The sequence below is a fragment of the Chiloscyllium punctatum genome, chromosome 22 (assembly GCF_047496795.1).
Source record: "Chiloscyllium punctatum isolate Juve2018m chromosome 22, sChiPun1.3, whole genome shotgun sequence".
NCBI lineage: Eukaryota > Metazoa > Chordata > Chondrichthyes > Orectolobiformes > Hemiscylliidae > Chiloscyllium > Chiloscyllium punctatum.
In genome coordinates this window covers 14,891,935-14,912,990 of record NC_092760.1, presented here as the reverse complement: position 1 = coordinate 14,912,990, position 21,056 = coordinate 14,891,935, and the positions used below count along the sequence as shown (strand labels likewise).

The 21,056-nt window shown below is 40.4% G+C and overlaps 1 protein-coding gene across 2 annotated transcripts in view; it reads left to right on the top strand.

Annotated features, from left to right (window-relative positions):
• pdhx (pyruvate dehydrogenase complex component X) overlaps positions 1-21,056 on the top strand; it is a 213,990-nt gene that overhangs the window by 167,390 nt on the left and 25,544 nt on the right. Inside the window, exons 8-9 of one of the 2 annotated variants that reach the window (XM_072591846.1) lie at positions 13,316-13,374; positions 19,091-19,249. In XM_072591846.1, coding sequence (XP_072447947.1) covers positions 13,316-13,374; positions 19,091-19,249 — 218 coding nt within the window. The remainder of the gene's footprint in view (positions 1-13,315; positions 13,375-19,090; positions 19,250-21,056) is intronic. The other variant, XM_072591847.1, reaches the window with a different exon arrangement.

The window sequence follows — 21,056 nt, the reverse complement described above, 5'->3', positions numbered from 1 at the left end:
ATATCTCTGACTACCTCTAACTCTAAAAGTTGAACTGCAATTTCTATTCAAAGACCCGAATCTAACTTAACTTTCCAACTGAATTGAATATTTTCTATCACTCTGGTGGTCAGTATTTTGAACTCATCGATAGAAAACTCAGGGTACTATGGTAAATTGTCCAATTTTATTCTTTGACATCCTTGGCCCACCAAATATTTTTCCCTTTTTTCTTAAAAATCATGTGCATCTCTGCAGAGCAGTATTGTCGTTTTGTTATCTGAATGTTTATTTGGGATTAAGGGAGTATCATTTAATTTTAGATTACAATTATGAATCTGTTTTAAAGAATAAATTTAGTTTGTAACAAAGTTACTTTTGAGTTTGAAGAAATCATGTGAAAGTCTCTTTTATTCTGGACAACAAGAATAAAGGAAAGGGCTTGGCCATTTTGATAATTAAATCAAAACTAGCTGATTAAAATAAAACAAAAAACTGCAGATGCTGAAGATCTGAAATATAAATGTAAATTTGTGGAAAAACCCACAAGATCTGGCAGCATCTCTGGAGAGAAAACAGATAGTGTTTCAAATCCAGTCACAACAGACTCTCCATACCCATGATGAACAAGTGAACTTTCTCTGGACTGCGTTGAATGCCTGTTTATCCTTCCTCAAAAATAGAGCTCAAAACTGTTCACAGTATTCTAGACATGGTCTAACTGGTGCCTTGATAAGTTTTAGCATGACTTAATTCTCTTTGAAATAAAGGCCAGCAATCCATTTACCTTCTTTATTATCTTCTTGCATGCTAGCTTTTTGTGATTTATGCATGAGAATGCCCAAATCCCCCCTGCTGTAGCTTTCTGAAGTCCTTCTCCATTTAAATAATATTCAGCTCCTCTTCTTCCTGTCAACGTGCATTAATTCATATTTCCCCCACATTATATTCCATCTGTCATATTTGCCCACTCAGCTAAACGGTCCATATTCTTCTGCAGCATCTTCAAGTCATCCACACCACTTGCCTTACCTAAAGACAATAGATATAGGAGCAGAATTAAGCCATTCAGCCCATCGAGTCTGCTCTTCCATTCGATTACGGTTGATATATATCTCAACTCATTCTCCTGCCTGCTCCCAGTTACTCTTGATCCCCTTATCAGTCAGATACCTATCTATCTGTCTTAAATACACTCAATGATTTGGCCTCCACAGTCCTCTGTAGCAATGAGTTCCACAAATTAACTGCCTTCTGACTGAAGAAATTTCTCCTCATCTCAGTTATCCCTTTACTCTAAGGCTGTTCCCTCAGGTCCTACCCTGTCTTAGTAGTGCAAACATCATCTGCATATTCACTCTATCCAGGCCTCTCCGTATCCTATAAGTTTCAGTCAGACCTCCCCTCTTCATCCTTCATGCTCCATCCTCCATCGAGTACAGACCCAGAGTCCTCAACCACCTCTCATATGGCAAGTCCTTCATCCCTGAGATCATCCTTGTAAACCTCCTCTGGAAGCCATCCAATGCCAGCACATCCATCCTGAGATACAGGGCCCAAAACTGCTGTCAATATTTCAAATGCAGTCTGACCAGAGCCTTCTACAGCCTCAGCAGTACACACCTACTCATGGATTCTAGCCCTCGCAAAATGAATGCTGACATTGCATTTGCCTTTCTAACTGCCAGCTGAACCCACATGGTAACCTTAAGAGAATCCTGAACTAGGACTCCCAAATTCCTTTGTGTTTCAGGTTTCTGAAACCTTTCTCCTTTTAGAAAATAGTCTACACCTTTTATTCTTACTTGCAAAGTGCATAACCTCACACTTTCCCACAGTATATTCCATTGAGAATGTCTTTGCCCACTCTCCTAGCCTGTCCAAGCCCTCTGCAGCCTCCCTACTTCCTCAATACGACCTCTCCCTCCTCGAGTCATCGACAAATTTAGCAACAATGCCCTCAGTTCCTTTCTCTAGATCAGTAACATAAAACATGAATAGTTTTGGTCCCAATACAGATCCCTGTGGAACTTCACTTATCACGGCTGCCTTCCTGAAAAAGCCCCTTTATCCCTACTCTCTGCCTTCCACCAGTCAGCCAATCCTTTATCCATGCCAGTACCTTACCCCTAATACCATGGGCTCATCTTATTTAGCAGCACCTTGTCAAGCACCTTCTGGAAATCCAAATAGATCATGTCTGCTAACTCTCCTTTGTCTAACTTGTTTGCTATTACCTCAAAGAATTCTAATGAATTTATCAGGCATGACCTGCCCTTGATTGAGCCATGCTGATTCTGCTGTATTTTACCATGCACTCTCAAGTACTCCGCAATCTCATCCTTAATAACGGACTCTCAAATCTGACCAATGACCAAGGTCAGGCTAACCGGCCTGATAGTTTCCTGTCTTCTGCTTCCCACTGTTCTTAACGGGAGGAGGGGGGTTGGGGGGGGGGGGGTGTAACATTAGTCGTTTTCCAGTCCTCTGGGACCCTGTCTGACTCCAGTGATTCCTGAAAGATCATCCATCAATGCCTCTACAATCTTCTCTACTATCCCTTTCAGAACTTTGGGGTGTAGTCTGGGTGATTTAGCCAACTTCAGATCTTTCTTTAGTGATGGCCACTGCACTCACCTATGCCCCCTCACTCTCGAAGTTCTGATAATGTTGCTGGTGTCATCAACTGAGAGAACTGATGTAAAGTTTCTTTTCAGTTCATCTGCAATTTCTTTGTTCCCTCTCAATATTACTTCTGCCTCATATTTCAGTGGTCCAATGTCCACTCTTCTCTCTCAACTTTTTAGTTCTTGAAAAAAACTCTTGTAATCTTATATTACTAGCAACTGTTATGACACAGAATAAACCCCTCTACTAATTTAAACCCAACACAGACAGAGAGAAGCTCACCTCAGACCGTAATCTGTTAAATTTCGAGAGGCAAAGAACTATCCCAGATTTCACTATTTAAAGTAAAAATTAACAATTTTATTCTTTAAGTTGCAAAGAGAACATTAAAACAACAATTATCTTTTACCTCCCACTCTACAATACTGGTCCGATATTTTTTTAAAAGCTTTGATTAACGCTTACAAAACAAAAATTACATTTCAGAAGCAGTCAGCTTTGTCGATTCTCCTTTATAAATTTTCCTCTGTATTTTCCTGGGTCGTCTTTTCTTCGGTCTTCTGTGACACAACTTCTCCTGTGGACAGGTACCTTTCAGAGAGCTCGTCGGCTAGCGTACTATACTTGTTGAGACGCTTGGCATTTTTCCCCCTAACTATTCCAAATGTCCAGTTTTATACACCAAAACTTCAGATCATTTCATTGGTTTGATGTCATCCCAAACAATAAAATTCAAATTCGATTCAATTTTGGTATCCGGGGCATAATTTAAACTGAATTTGAATTTTTGTTCCATGGCAATGCAACTCCAGCTATTTGTTTCAACCAAATGTTACGTTTTTAAGTTGTTCAGCACACTCTGTGCTTTCAGTCCTTGTCAGCTTCCTCTCTCTCTCTCTCTCTCTCTCTTAAAGGTACCTGTACACACCTACCATAATATTACCATAGTCTCAAGATTCATCTTCTCCTCCACCTCATTGCTTTTATCATTACCCTCTGCTTCCTGATCCTCTGGTATCTCACTAATCTTCATTATGTTGTATGCTTTTTCTGTTCCTTTTGTGCTGTCCTTGACTTCCTTTGTCAGCCATGGTTGCCTCATTCCCCCTTTGATATGTTTTGTTCTTCTTTAAGATTAATTTTTGCTGTGCTTCCCGAATTATGCCAAGAAACCCCCCAACACTGCTAACCCCGTCTTGCCTGCTAGAACTTCCCTTCCAATTGACTCTGGCCAACACCTCCTTCACATCTGTAACTACACAGATGCAGTTGTAATACCATTACATCTGATTCAAGCTTCCCCCTCTAATACTGCAAAGTGAGTTCTATCATATTCTGGTCACTGCTCCTGAGGGGTTCTTTTACCTTATGCTTCCTAATCAAGTCTACTTCGATACACATCTCCAAATCCAGAATTTCCTGGTCCCACTGGGCTCTACCATAAGCTGCTTTAAAAATCCAATCTCATGGACACTTCACAAATTCCTTTTCTTGAAATCCAGTATCAACCTGATTTACTCAGTCAACCTGCATATTGAAGTCCCCTGTGATTATTGTAATAGAGCCTTCCTTACATGACTTTTCTATCTCATTATATATTTTCTTCCCCACCTATGGACTTCAGTAAGACATTCGACAAGGTTTCTCTTGGTAGGCTGGTTAGCAAGATTAGACCACATTGAATTCCAGCCATTGAGAACCAGCCATTTGGATATAGAACTGGCTTGAAGATAGAAGACAGAGGTGGTGGTGGAGGGTTGCTTTTCAGACTGGAAGCCTGTGACCAGTGGTGTGCCACAAGGATCGGTGCTGGATCCACTGCTTTTTGTCATTTACATGAATAATTTGGATGTGAACGTAGTAGGTATAATTAGTAAGTTGGCAGATGCCACTAAAGTTGGAGGTGTCATGGACAGCAAAGGTTACCTCCGAGCACAAAGGGATAGGACAATGGGCCGAGATGTGGCAAATGAAGTTTACTTCAGATAAATGTGAGGTGCTGTATTTTGGAAAGGCAAATCAGGGCAGGATTTAAAGGTCCTGGGGAGTATTGCTGAACCAAGATATTTTAGTGTGCAGGTTTATAGTTCTTTGAAAGTGGAGTCTCAGTTAGAAAGGATGGTGAGGAAGGCATTTAGTATGTTTTACTTCATTAGTTCAAGCATTGAGTAAAAGAGTTGGGAGGTCATGTTGCGGCTCAACAGGACATTGATTAGGCCACTTTTGGAATATTGCATGCAGTTCTGGTCTCCCTCCTTTAGGAGGGATGTTATGAAACTTGAAAGGGTTCAGAAAAGATTTACAAGGATGTTGCCAGGGTTGGAGGGTTTGAGCTATAGGGAGAGGCTGTTTTCCCTGGAGCGTCGGAGGGTGAGGGGTGACCTTGTAGAGACCAATAAAGTCATGGGGGCCATGCATAGGATAAATAGACAAAGTCTTTTCCCTGGTTCGGGGGAGTTCATAATTGGAAGGCATAAATTTAGGGTCAGAGGGGAAAGATTTAAAAGGGACCTAAGGGGCAATTTTTTCACACGCAGGCTGGTGGGTATGTAGAATGACCTGCTAGAGATAATGTTGGAGGCTGGTACAATTACAACATTTAAAAGGTATCTGGATAGGTATATGAATAGGAAGGGTTTAGAGGGATATGGCCAAATTCTGGCAAATAGGACTAGATCAGTTTAAGATATCTGGTCGGCATGAACGAGTTGAACCGAAGGAACTGTTTCCATGCTGGAATTATGATGTGGTGGCTAGAAGGCCTGTACACAACTCCATCAGGATCTTTTTTCCTTTGCAGTTCCTGAACTCTGCCCTCAGATACTACACCTTCCAACTGTGTCACTTCTTGCTATCAATTTAATATCACTTTTATGAACAAGACATTATTGTTACTTATTCTGGAAACTGTAAAGAATCTCTGCTGACCCCTCACCCTTATCCCCCATGCCCTTAACTTTATCCATAAGTTTCCATGTAGGTGAACACCCCCACCCCCACATCTGGTTTTGTTGTCAGCTGTAGTTCACTATCCTCTTTCAAGTCGTTAGTACATACTATAAATAATTGTGCCTCCAGTGCTGATCCCTTGTAGTGCTCCACAATTTACAGATTGTGTCTCTCAACTCTATTTGTTAGCCAATCCTGTATTCATGTCATGAACTCTTATATAACCTTATCAAAATCCAAATATATTACATCTCCTGGTTCCCTTTTTTATCCTGCTTATTAACTGATCAATTTATTAGAATTTTTTGAGGAGGCATAATTTTTAAATGCACTTCTATTATGTCCTTCGTAACATTTTACCAATAACAGACGTATGCTATCTGACTTATAGTTACTTATCTCTGTCCCTTTTTATAAGTAATAAGATAGAGAGTACGGAAGGGTTTAGGAATCAAACTTCAAGTCCAGCAGATATGGGGACAACTATGAGAACGGTGATGGTCAGTGCAAGACTGAGGGTGTTGTACTTACATAATACAGTAAGCAAAACAAGGTAAATGAGCTTGTAGTGTTATTTGAACTAGGCAGGTACAATGTTTTGGATGGCACAGTGGCTCATGGGTGGCACGGTAGCTCAGTGGTTAGCACTGCTGTCTCACAGCGCCAGGGACCCAGGTTCAATTCCAGCCTCAGGCAACAGTCTGTGTGGAGTTTGCACATTCTCCCCATATCTGCGTGGGTTTCCTCTAGATGCTCCAATTACCTCCTACAATCCAAAGATAGACTGAGCTAAATTGCCCATAGTGTTCAAGGGTGTATAGGTTAGGTGCATTAGTCAGGGGTAAATGTAGAGTAGTGGAGCAGGGGAATGGGTCTGAGTGGGTTACTCTTTGGAGGGTTGGTATGGACTTGTTGGGCCAAAGGGCCTGTTTCCATACTGGAGGGATTCCATGATCCTATGAAATAAGGGTGTTACATTGGCAGTTTCTCAATTTTTCTGAGACATTTGTAGAATCTAAGGATTCCCAAATGATTACTACCAACACATCCACTATCTCTGCAGCTATTTCTTTTAATGTCCCAGAATGCAACCCATCAAGTTCAGGTGACTTATTGACCTTTAATCCCATTAGTTTCTCTAGTAAGTTTTCAGAAGTTAGTGTTATATTTATTTTCTCACCTGCGTTTGTTACTTCATTATTTAGGGTGCTTTTTGGAATGCTATTGTTGTTTTCACCCTGAATGTTGGTACAAAGTATTTATTCAACCCCTCTGCCATTTTCTGTTTCCCCAACCTCATTCTTTCATTCACTTTGACCTCTCTCTTTGTTTTTATATATTTAAAGAAACTCTTGTTGGCCATTTTTATATAACTTTCTAGTTCATTTTCTCCCCCTTTTTTTTTGGGTGATCTTTTGGCTTTTAAAATTCTTCCAATCCTCTGGCTTACCATTATGCCACTAATCCCAGCCAGTTCAAATAAAGATCATCCAATAGGAACAATTCCATTCTATCCTGGCACTGATGCCAGTGAAACCCATTCTTATCGCAAACCAATTTTTGAACATTTAACTCCTCAATGTCGTCTTTATTCCAGTTTGTATGCGGCACAAGTCGTAATCCTGAAATTATTACCTTAGATGTTCTGCTTTTTTTAAATCCAGCTCCAAACGTTTCACATTCTTTCAGCAGACTTTCCTTTCTGTCATCCCTATGTGGTTGCTACCAACATGGACAACAACAACTGGATTCCTCCCCTACCAGTTAAGCTTCTTCAGCCTCAGGAGATGTCCTGGCACTAGACAGGCAATGCAATTAACGGGACTGACTCTCATGGCTGCAGAGAACGGTATCTATCCCCTAATTAAGCTGTCCCCTACTGCTAGTACATGCCTGTTTCCTCCTCTTCTCCCTTAACCCCACCCCCCAAACATGAATGACTCCCTATATTATAGATTAGTGGTGCTGGAAGAGCACCAGCCAGCAGCCTTCCCTATATTATAGTATTGTGAACAGTTTGCACATCCTCCCTCCAGTCCCCACTTTCGTCCACGCACCTTGCAAGGTTCTTAGAACCGGTTGGACAATTGCAGGCACAGAGGCTCCTCAAAAGCTATAACTCGCCTGCTGTATAACTGCCTCACCTACAGTCACGCCCTCCTGTCCGTGATCATAGACCAATTTTCAATGACTAAGTCTGAGGGATGTGAACACCCTCTGGAGTAAAGTGGCCAGGTAACTTGCCCCTTCCCTGTTGTGCAGCTCGGTCTCCAGTTCCTCAACTCAAGATCCAAAGTTGCTCATAAGTAACGTAAGTAATCAATCACTCAATCTTCAACTCAGTCAATATTCAGTTGAGTATTGGAGTAAGGATGTCTTGCTGCAGTTATACAGGGCCTCGATGAGGCCACAGCTTGAGTATTGTGTGCACTTCTGGTCTCCTAGTCTGAGGAAGGACATTCTTCCTATTGAGGGAGTCCAGCGAAGGTTCACCAGCCTGATTCCCGGCATGGTAGGACTGAAATATGAGGAAAGACTGGATCGTCTGGGCTTGTACTCTCTGGGATTTAGAAAAATGAAGTGGGGATCTCACAGAAACACATCAAATCCTGATGGGACTGGACAGGCCAGATGTGGGACAATGTTCCCGATGTTGGGGTAGTCCAGAACTGGGGAGGTCACAATCTGAGAGTAAGGAATAAGCTATTCAGGAATGAGAATGAGGAAGAATTTCTTCACTCAGAGAGCTGTGAACCTGTGGAATTCTCTTCCACAGGAAGCTGTTGGGACCAGTTTGTTCAATATATTCAAGAGGGAGCTGGATGTGGCCCTTGCAGATCAAGGGATCAAGGGATATGGAGAGAAAACAGGAATGGGATACTGAGCTTGCATGATCAGTCATGTTCATACTGAATGGTTCAATATGAAGGGCTGTATGGTTTACTCCTCCTATTTTCTTTGTTTCAATCCTTAGGGGTTCTCTTCAAACAACCTCTCCACTTATATACTTTATTTGTACTATGATGCCATTATTTCTAATTAATAATTCTACCTGATCTTCCTTTATCTTTGCCTTTCCTTCAATGCAAACCTGCTTATTTTCAATTTTTGACCTTAAAGGAATCTAAGGAAATACCCTAACTACTTATACTGTTCAGAAAATCCAATACAGGGCTTAAAGTTCTAAAAACTTGGTAACTCTTTAAGATAGATGTTGTAGTGTATCCTTGCTGAGTTATTGATATGGTCGTAGCACAACAGGTTTAAGTGAGAGTGAATTTGATCGCTTTGTCAGTAGCATCCAACACTTCATGTTTCTGCATTATCCAGCAGTTACTAATTAACTTAAAGTGTGGTTAGATGGCATTGCAAGTTTAATATATTCCTAGCTGTGAAATATGTAATTATCAATCATGTCACCTGTATCTCAACTTGCATCAAGTTCTATTCACTTATTGACCCAATTCACCATTCTGGCTTCCACCTTGACAACATCTTGATCCTCACTGACTTTCATCTTCATAACTAGAAAACCCAAGATGTCTGTACTAATTATGAGCACCCCCAACTTTAATTGTCCTATCAATTTGTGGCCTTAGTTCTGGGGTGTTTCTACCTGTCCCCCCTCCTTCCAGGTGTCCATAAAAATGGACTTAATTTACCAAGCATCTGTCTACCTAATGTCTTTTTGTGTGGCTTGGTGATTTTGTTTATTAGCATTCCAAAAATTACCATGAAAGCATGTTACTATGCTAAAAGTGCTTTACAAATGCAAGTTATTGTTAAAAAATGTCACCAGGTTGAGCTCAAGGGATTCAACAGTTTAGAATGGAAATCTCTTGAATACCCTGGTCAAGTGAGCAGACTGGCCAGTTATGTTGAGCTACTTCAAGTAGTGTGGTGCTTGAAGTGAAAGTTGCTGTAGGGGCTGGTACAGACCAGTACGGTCTTACTGCTGTATCTCAGATATTGTATACATTACACAGATACCACAGGCCCAGTATGCTGTGTGGAGAATATAGTGTCAAATTGGGGGTAAGGTCGACCAGTATATCGTACGGAGTAGAATATGGCTGTTTTATTTATTTTGAATGCACGTTACTTTGTTATTAAAAGAATGGTTGGTTTAAGAGCCTTGAGCACATACACTTTGTAAAATATAATATCATGTGAAAACAGCTTAGTGTTATATGTTCACCTTGGCCTTGCAGCACAAAACTGACAATCGAGAACCGACAGCCTATTTCACACTTTGCTGCAGTTAAATCAGTTGAAAAGGAAACTGAACAGCATGTGAAATGGGTTACCAAATTTCATCAACAGTCAAGATGAATTTCAACACTTTTTTTAAAAAAAACTTTAAGGCATTAAAGAAACAGAACTATACATATTATCAAACTGATCTCACTAATGACCTGACTTAGTCACCATTTTGCAATAAGTGAGGGGGCTTTCTTAATAGAGCAGTTTCATTTCTTTAATTCAAAGCAGCATTATTTTAAGGCAGAATTGTCAATTAAAGGCACAGGAAAATGTTCATCAGATCTTCGGTCTTATCAGTACTTTCAGTCTAATTAGTTTGAAAGTAAAATTATGGGATTAAAGCATCAAAATTGGGTTTCACTGGTGAGCATTGGTTTTCACTCATTTGCTCTCTCTAGCATTTGAAATTATTGTTCTTCCACACATTATTTGTCTCTCTTTGCTTAATAACTGTTCTCTTTCTCAGGGTCAGAAGTCTGAGTGCTCAGGTCCCACCACTGAGATTATAGGGCAGTACTGAATGAGTGCTATCTTTTGGGCAAGCTGTCAAACCTTTCAGATGGATATAGAAGATCCCATGGCATTTCTGCAAAGTTGAACAAAGTCATGCCCTGGTAACCTGGTCAACCATTTATATCTCAGTACTGAAAACAAGGCTGCCTCTGCTGGTTGTGGGCACTTGCTCTGTTTAAAATGGCTGCTTCCATGTCTCTCTGCATTACAATAGCAATTGGATTTCAAAAGCATTTCATTCACAATAAGGTGCTCTGGGAGCATCCTGAGATATTAGGGAAATGCAAATTGTTCCTTCTATGCCTATCTGTCCTTTGTCTAGCTTCCATTTCTCATTTACATGTTGTTTTTCATTAACACCATCCACAGGTATGGTGATAACTGTTACTTTAACGCTTAGACAACAGCCAGTTCGACACAACCCCAACTGTGCTGTCAGATTCCTGTCTGACAATAAGCCATGGACCGGTGAAACTTTCTCCACCTCCTCAATGACCAGGCCAAGCCATCTGGTTAGGTACCACAAAAATTTCTATACCCCAGTCCAGGTGCTGTGGTCACTGGCTCGCATCTAATCCTACTCTTTGGGGAAACTGGCAATCTCGAAAGCTCAGGTAAATGAACCAATTTTAAAATGTCTAATCCTATCAAGTTATTGTTTTCTAAGTTGTCCTCCTTGAATTTCACAATTTAGTAAACCTCCTGGAGGTTTACTAAAGGCTGTTCTTGGCAAAGTTGTCATTGCAGTGCATACTAAATGCTGTAGAATCAGGGATATACAAATTAATGGGAGCATGATTCAATGTTCCTCATCCATACTATTTGTGAAGACATGTTTGTGTTATGCCATGTGATATTGTACTCCGAGCTGAGCTTTAAGCTCCAAATACAATCTGTCATTCAGACTGCTTGTTACCACCTCCACAGAATTCACTTACTCTGCACATAACTTATTATCACCAGGTCCAAAACCCCCTCAAGCCCCTATAACCAGACACGACTTCTCCATCACCATTCTTGCAAGGTTCCTGAACTTTACCATCGTAAAAACCTACAAGGTAAAAACAATGACTGCAGATGCTGAAAATCAAATACTGGATTAGTGGTGCTGGAAGAGCACAGCAGTTCAGGCAGCATCCAACGAGCAGCAAAATCAACATTTCGGGCAAAAGCCCTTCATCAGGAACAAAGGCAGTAAAAACCTGCTGAGTTTCAGCAGCAATTTCTGTTTGTGTTCTCTAACTTTACCATTCTGTATAACTTTGAACATGTTGAAACTACTGACCACAGCCCTTCCCAAGTTACATCTAGCTTAGACGTCGCTCTAAGTCGAGCCAATCTCTGTGTGTTCCCTGTCTGCTAATACATCAGATTTAGTTATTTTATAGATCTCAGTCAGCCTTCCTCGACATTTGCAACCTCCTTCAGGTTTTCAATCCACTCAGTGCTTCTGTACATCTGAACTGTTCTCTAACCCACTCTGCCTTTCTTGTTCTCTCCAATCATATTGATCATCTATGTACTCACTCCACTCTTATAGTTGGGTGTCCATTTCTCCTCGTGTGAATGCCTTGGGATATATATTAAATTAACCGTGCTGTATAGATATTCATTTCTTCTACAGCGCGGTAGTCGCACTCCTGTGCGACTCCACGCTATATAAGAACTGTACAATATCAGTAACACTTAGTGTTGGTGATGCAATCACACTATAGCCAACAAACGTTTTAAAAGTTTGCACTTTAGAAACAGTGTCCCCTGTTTGTCAATCACATTAAAGTGAATTCACGCTGACAAAACACATTATAGCAGAACGACCTGTATATGTTACTATTCTGAACATTCATCAGTTTGGAGTGTATTGCATCACCTAACGTTCAGCACTGTTCTGCAATGCCAATCTGTTATCACTGGCTTTTAGATTCCCTCCACGCCTCAGACATCCCTCCTGATCTAGATGGGGTAAGGTTATAAAAGAAGATGGGTAAGACATGACCTACTTGTGCCTAATGGCCTGTTTGCATGTTGTAACTGCTGTGGATTTTTATGTACTATCTCTTTCTAACTTGATTGAAGTCCAAAGGGAACAGCTTTCATTGATGTTTCCACTCTAGAACCCATGCTGTGATTTATAATTGCACTGGTTGAGACAAGATAGTTCAGTGCAGATCACTGGGATGAAGCACGTGCCCATCATGGCCTCTGTAGTTCACTGATGACCACGTAAACTCGATCAGTGCTAGGGACATATTCAATGTGGTTGGCAACTGAAGGTTCGTTGTTCAGAATGGACACTTTCCTATGTGATTTATTTGCCTCTGAGAAGCAACTTTCAAAGTGTGCAAAGCACTTCCATCTGAGAACTCTGAAATAGAGCCAGTATGAAACAGTGAGGGAGGCAACAGAAATCCAGGAAACAATGCGAGCACTGGAAAGATAGTACATGAGCAGAAGGACTTAATATACTGCGCTGAACCACAGAAGACGTGCTTCCCCTACAGAACTCACACCTTTCCTATAAATATAAATATCTGTAGCTTGCATTTAAGAAACATTAGTTTATCTTGACTGGGAACCGATCTGAAATTTGAAGTGGTTTTTTAAAAAAATGTTTTTGAAGCCTCTCTCAGCATTATTTTCTCAATTTTTTTTTAAAAGTATGAACACAACTTGAGCAAAGCTTGAAAATATTACAAGTGCCTTCATTCAGACAACTGTTGGCTCAGAGCTTGTAGCTCAACTCATTGTACAGAAACGTTAGCACAGTAAATGTCCTTGATCAACGGAAAGCCCAGCACTTCTGTGTGTGTGACATCTGCTGGGATATTATTCACAGCAACAGAGGAGAGGTCTGTGCAGGACTGTCCAGATGACATTAGCATTCCATGACCCTCTTTATTTTTAAAACAACACATTAATAAAAAGCTGCATTTCTATTAAGTTGTGCAGTCTCATTGGTTTTTACTTTTTTTTTCCTCTGTAGATGATATCAAGATCTCAGTGAATGATTTCATTATCAAGGCAGCTGCAGTCACACTGAAAGTAAGTGGATTCTGAAAGAGGAATGATAGTATAAGAGATTCACTTAATATCAGCAAAGGTAATATAATTTAGAACCTCATCATGGCCTGAATAAAGTAACCTGGCATCTACAAGTTTGGAAACAAAAGCTGGCATCATACAGAGCTGGTAGTGCCCGTTTTGATTCCTGTTTGTAAAAATACATGACCAAGCAGCTTGAACACCACTCTGCACTGAACCACAGAAAACAGGCTTCCACTGTATGAGGCCAGATTCGATCCCGATTCAATGCTCAAAGCTAACCAGAGCAAGACCGATAATGCTGGGAACACAGCAGGTCAACCTTGGACAGAAGTGGCTAAAGTTCAGATCTAATTCAGAGAGTTTTCCGCCTGTGTTTACTCTCTTGACCAATCGTGGTCAGACACTAGTTTCCATCATGTCCTCTTCCTTAAGCTTTCCGTGTTGTGGGCTTCCTTTTCTCCCAATAGTTGGTTGGACAGCACCTAGCCTGAGTAACTGAGTTGTAAACAGTAAGCTATCTTTACATTGTCCTGATTACTTCAATAATCTCTTTATTTCTGCCAACCCTGAAAAACAAGCACACAGCACTGCATTGATTTTAAAAGCCCAAGTAGGAACTATAGCTGTGTCTTCTAATGATTTATTTAGATAATTACTAAGGGACTAAATATTCCAGTTCCCAAAATAAACAAATGGCCCTGTGTAGATTATATTTTGTGGAACAGCATGACTTTTCCATTTTCTTTGTAAATGTGCACGTGTGAAATACAAGAGTGTTTATTTTAAACTGAGAATCTACTAATGAAAATGGGAAGTAGTAACATTCGCAGAGACCAAATAGAAATAAAATGTTTCCCAGTTTAAACATTAATCAGAAACCTTCATGCTTAAAGAGATCTTAATAATGGACCTCTATTTATAGACCATTAATGACATGCAACAAGATTGTATCATTAGGGTACATCTAACAAAAAAACTTGTTATTTGTGAGCTTGTGGCAATTAAATCTTGCAAAAACTGACTAATGGCATGTGATGGGAACAATGAGAACAGTGGCTTCTAAAGTGGAAATTTTGCAAATGCTTATATTCAGTGTGGTGTGGGAGGGAGGTGCTGAGCAAACTCATTGATGTTAAGAGAAAGTTGAACTCAATCAACAAAACACTTCAGCACAGGAGGATCTAGAGATTTTTCTTATTCTATGAGATGTAAGCTTCAAATGTTGAGAGATATGTGATAAGTACACAAGAGATCAAATAATGAGCCCAGATTTTACAGCCCTCAGCAGAGGAGCTTCAGATCCAGTGGGGTGGGGGGTGGCAGCTGTCAGGTTGAGGTTGTTGGTGCTAGCAGGGTCGATTGGGATGGGTTGGGCAGGAAAGGTGTGAAGGTGGTGAGTTAGGAGATCTCTTTTAATAGTTCTCTCCTTTCCCTGGGTAGCCATTAAGCTTGAATGAGTGGGAACCCTTGGAAGTCTCTGACTTTAACAGACTTTTTGTGAAGGTTCAACATGCAGGAGAGTTGCCCATTGGGATCTTCAGTTTCCAGGCAACTTCCTCACAGTCTGCTGTGTCAGTGTTTCCACATTGTCCCAAAGCATATTCTTAAACTGCAGAAATGACCATCTGATCATTGGAATACTGGGCCACTGTGACAGTATTGATTAAAATGAGCGAATAAGGCTGTAAAGAAGGGGAATGTCAGCAACAAATAGGAAATCTATACAGTTGTCTGTTTGAGTTACAATCATCCAAATCATGGGAAGGGATATCTGGTGTCAAATTGGAAAGATGCGTCAGCATATCAAAAATATTTGAATCATCCACTTATCAATGGAACAGAGACATAGAAAGGGGAATGCAATTTCTAAATTTTGTACAATACTTTTTCTTAAAGTGGTAAGATGTAGGCAATACTTGATCTGGTTATAAAATATGAAATAGATTAGATAGATAGGTAGATGGGTGGCACAGTGGTTAGCACTGCTGCCTCACAGTTCCAGAGACCCGGGTTCAATTCCCGCCTCAGGCAACTGACTGTGTGGAGTTTGCACATTCTCCCCGTGTCTGCGTGGGTTTCCTCCGGGTGCTCCAGTTTCCTCCCACAATCCAAAGATGTGCAGGTCAGGTGAATTGGCCATGCTAAATTGCCCGTAGTGTGAGGTGAAGGGGTAAATGTAGGGGAATGGGTCTGGGTGGGTTGCTCTTCAGAGGGTCAGCGGGGGCCTGTTTCCACACTGTAAGTAATCTAATCTATAATAAATAATGACCAAATTAGGGTAAGTTCAGAGTTCAACTAGAAGTATGAATTCTGCACAAAATCTAAAAGGCCAAATTGCTTATGGCATTTCAGAAAGATGAAACAAGTTAACTGAGATCAGGCAGGTTAGCAAATTGGCTCTCAGGACTGAAATGCAACAGTGGCCTTGAAAACCTTGAAACTCTGTCAAGAACTGCTGCATCATCGACTATCTCATCGAGTACCTCGAGTTCTCATTCACAAGCATAACCTCAGCTCTTCACAGACAGCTAACCTCAGCGAGCTGTCCCTGCCTTGGGATTTTACCCAGCCTCAAAGCTTATTCAGTTTCAGCAAGCAAGTACTGCTTGGGAATGTTTCAACTCCCATTTTCTTAGTGGCACTAGTACTAATGCTCAGACAGTTTCCACTGGCGTACAGCTGTGGATGGCCCCACTTTCTCACCTTCCCAGAGCTGCTTTTGAGTCTTGATGTCAACACTTAGCTGCCTAATATTTCAAGAACCTGTTCTAACAATGCAGAGCCATCCAGTTTTTCTTAGCTCCTCACTGAGTCCCCTAAATACAATCTATTTAGTTCAGCAGCCTTCCCAGTTGTACGAATAGCTGCAGTGTTCTTAACATAACCATTTTGGTCTCTCTGTCGGGTCCTCATGTGTTGCTTATAATCTTTCAGTGACCTCTCAACTGTCTTGAATGACCTATTGAAAACATTGAAGCCATGTTGCTGGGTAGAATTGATTATTGCCACTTAATAACTCTTGAAACTGTCCGTACCATAAATATTAACAAAATTGTTAAGTACAAGAAAAAGAAAACAAAAATAGAGGAGTTCATCACAAACAGCATCTCTTTGGCTGTTCACAATTGGGAGGTTACAGACTATACATAACATTGTGTGCTTGCAAAATTCAAAACGCAGTGTCCAGCATTAGGTAAGATCCTATGATTGAGTTTTAGATTCATATAGCTTGAAGCAGGCCCTTCAGCCCAACTCCTCCATGCAGACCAGGTTTCCTAAACTGAGCTGGTCCCATTTGCATGCATTTGGCCCATATCCCTCTAAGCCTTGCTTATCCATATACCTGTCTAAATGTCTTTTAAACTTTGTAATTGTGCTCACCTCTACCACTTCCTCTGGCAGTTTGTTCCATGTACTTACCACACTCTGTGTGAAAAAGTTGCCTGTTGAGTTTAAGGTGAGGGAGGGAAGGTTTAAAAGGGACCTATGCCCTCGAGTTTTAAACTCCCCTAACTTTGGAAAAAGACTTGGCTATCCACCTTATCTATGCCCTTCATTAACTTATATAATTCTATAAGATCACCCTCAGCGTCTGAAGCTCCAGGGAAAAAGATTCCAACCTATCCAGAAATAAAAATAGAAATTGCTGGAAAAGCTCAGCAGGTCTGGCTGCATCTGTGAAGAGAAATCAGAGTTAACGTTTCGAGTCTGGTGACCCTTCCTCAGAACTGATGGTACTTCGGAAAAGATAGGGCAAGGAACAGGGTAAAGAGTAAACAATAGGTAGGGATCCCAGGCTATCCAGCCTCTCCTCAAAACTCAAACCCTGCAATCCTAGAAATATCCTTGTGGGTTTTTTTTTGTACCCTTTCAAGTTTAACAACATCCTTCCTATAACAGGGTGACCAGAATTATATGCAGTACTCCAAAAGTGGCCTCACTAATGCCTTGTACAATTATTTGCAGAGTCAGTTTGATACTGTCTGTCAGGATCACGGTGTAGTGCACTTGTTCTTGCTAGAAGCTGTGCATATGGAGATACTGGGCCCCTGCTCTTTGCATGTTTGTTTGAACTCTCAAAGAAATCTGGTTCATTCCTCTGGGTAAATGCCTTGACCAGTCACCCTGCCTGATTTAAATTTAAATAACATTTAGTTGTTAACTGTCAGTCGTCATCTGGTGAATTCTCCATGGCAACACCACAGCTTATTAGATTTCACTTGCAAACTCCTTCACTTGCAGCATTTTCTTTTCCTACAGTGTTGAATATGGTTCCTCCTTACATTGGGGATATAATTTTGTGAAAGTCCTTGTGAGTGCAAGACAGAAAGCTGTGTTTTTTTTCTTAGCGATACACAAGCTCTGTGCTACCAAGATACTGGTTTACATAGAGAATGATTAAAGGTTATTTGAAACCCATGTGAGAAAATGATTCTTGATTTGTAAATGCTCAAAACTGTCAGGGAGATTTACTAGATATTTCTGTTGGTCTTTACCAAAGACGAGGATGGTAGTGAAGATGTGAAGTCAATTGTTTTGAGATTGAGATGAGTGATTATGGTAAATTAAAAGAACATTTTAAATAATGTAGTTATCTCAAATGAAGACAAAGGATCACAGTCCTAAACCTTTGAGGGCATCGATGGAGGATTTTGCCTAGACCTTAGAAATAACATTAAGGCTGTTCTCAGTGTGAATGTATGCGGGAGGATTGGATAGTGTACTGATTTTTAAAAAGGAGAACAGAGGTAATCCAGGTAAATATAAGTAATTTTTAAAGAGAGTTCAAAAGATTCGTGATTCTGATGGAGAATTGACTGAAGTGGCAAATTGAATTTAATGTCAGTAAAGTGAAGTGTATTCTAGTGAAATGGTACCGTTCAATGCAGATGCAGAATAGAATTGGCTGAGTGCTGTGGAAGAGAAGAGGAATTGTGCGATGTAGTTTCACAAAACATTATCAATGTAAGATGCTGCTGTTTCATGTAATTTAAGTAAAACAGAAGATGGCATTCCAAATGTTATGTGTAAAAAGCAGGAGGTAATAACAAATGCGTATTTAAAACTGAATAAAACCTTAATACAGTACAAAGTTTGATCTTTGTAGTGATCAGTGCCACTGTTAGAAATTCAGGTTCCTTTAATGGTCCATCAGAACAGCTCCGGAGTTGGTTGAGAAGAGGTGATTCCCATTAGACTATTGACTGAAGAGCTGGATTCTTCCCCAGGAATGGGTTTAGCAGGGAAAGATGAAAACTTGTGCTTGTGTGAAATTGAGCTTTACCACAAAGCCCTTTTAAAATCTCTGAAATTCTTTGCTACCTAATTGAACATATGGTTTTTGGTCTGCTAAACGTAATGTGATATTGCTACAATACTGTCTTGTAAGAGGCAACATAAATACAAAAATATGATCATGACTTTTTTAAATAGAACAATGCAGATGATGTAGGTGGAAGTAGATAGCAAACTGACAGGAGTCAAGAGATCAAGAATAAGCCTTTAATCATGAGATTAATGCATTTTAAAAAGGGCTCAGAAAACTGATTCTACAGTTATCATTTGATGGACCTCTGTTTTTAACATAAGCATTTCATTCTGCAACGACACAATTGTTATCCTGATTAACTGTGTCCTCTTTCCTCTTCACCCTTTACCCACCCACCCAACCCCTCCCTCCCTCCCTCTTTATCTCAATGATAATATTTCAAAGCAAATGCCAGATGTGAATTCCACCTGGAGCAATGAGGGCCCTCATCAGCTCAGCTCCATCGACATCTCTGTGGCAGTCGCCACAGATCGTGGTCTGGTTACACCAATCGTGCGAGACGCTGCTACCAAGGGAGTAGGGGAAATTTCCACAGTTGTCAAGGTAGGGCAAGGGGGTCTCGATGCTGAGAGGAAAAGTGACCGAGATCAGTTTATTTAAGCCTTGCACCACCATAAATCTTGTCAGTTTAAACGGCCTAAAAAAGCATCATAAATGGCAAAAGGAGTCAATCATTCAAGTTGGGATAGCTCTCAAGTATGTTCCACCAGCCAATAGAATGATAGCTAATCTGATTGGGGCCTCGATTCGATTTTCTTGTCTGCTTCCCATAATCCTTGACTCCTTTGCCTATCAAAAACCTGCCCAGTTCAACCTTGAATGTTTTCAATGATACAACCTCCACTGCTCATTAGAGGATGGGAATCCAAATCACAAATTATTGTCTGAGAGTAGAAATTCCTTATTATTTCTACCTTAAGTGGGAGATCTTTATTTTTCAAGTGTGTATTCTAATCCTGTATTTCACCAAGAGACAAAATATCTAAACTGTCGAGCCTTTTTAGAATTGTCTGTACTTCAATCAGGTCACCCCTCATTCTTCTAAACTCCCATCAGTATAGGTCCAAACTCTTAAACTTTTTCTTATAGGACAAACCCATCAATCAAGGAATCAGCCCTAGTGAACCTTATTTGAACTGTTTCCATTTCAAATATGGCCCTCTTTATAAAACTGTATGTTTATGTCGTGTCACAAATGTTCTCTCCAGCTTCAGCAAGACTTCTCTGCTTTTATATTTCATTCCCATTTGCAATAAAAGCCAACATTCCATTTGCCTTTCTAATCACTTCCTGTATTGGATGCTGACTTTGTGTGATTCATGTATAAAGCCACCCAGATCCCTAGAGTTCAGCCTTCTCTCTCCATTTCAATAATTTTCTGCTTTGCTAATTCTGGCAAATGGACAACCTCATATTTCCTAGATTGTACGCCAAATCCAAATTTTTTTTGCTTACGTGATTTATTGATGTTCCCTCCTCAGAACCTTCTCACTTATCTATCTTTGTATGGTCCACAAATTTGGCTGCAATATAATCTGTTCTTTGATCCAAGTCCTTAAAGTAGATCACAAATAAGTGAGGCCTCAGTACTAATTTCTGTGGCAGTTCACTAATTACAGCTTTATATCCAGAAAGTAAACTGCTTATTCCAACATCTGTTTCATGTTGAATAATAATCATCTCTTCATATTAGTATACCTACCCCACACCCCCCAATGAAATATCATAAACTCCTATGGTGCAGAGTTAGCTCATCTGTCAACTCAACAAATACTTTTTGGAAATTCAATTGCACCACATCTTCTGGTTATGCTTAACTGAACTGTTTATTACATCCTCAAAGAACAAAGCACACAGCAGGGTGATAGAACAGCTATTCAAAGGCACCTTAATACTAAATCAATCGTGTTTGTGCCAAGTGGAATACAGCTCAAGCTCAGGGTTATCTATGGTCTGGCACCAGAACTAAAGTGGAAGTCCACTTTGTTTCACTTTAGATTTGAGCTTCTGATTTTCACTATTTTGGGTTTCCATCACTCTGCACAAATGCTTTATAACATTTGTATTTAGCTAGGCTGGGACCAAGTGATGTTGAGTGGAGAAATATAACTGGAATGTACTTAGGAGCCTGTCTCCAGCAAGCCACTCCATGGGAAAAATGCTACAGAATGATGAGCCAAAAATAAAAGTGTGAAGTTAGTTTGGAAAAACATGTGATGTGCAAATATCCAGGTTTGGGCTGACAAGTGGCAGACAACATTTGTGCCACTCTATTGCCATGCAATGACCATCTCCAATAAGAGACAATCTAAGCACTACCCCTTGATATTCAATGGTGTTACCATCACTA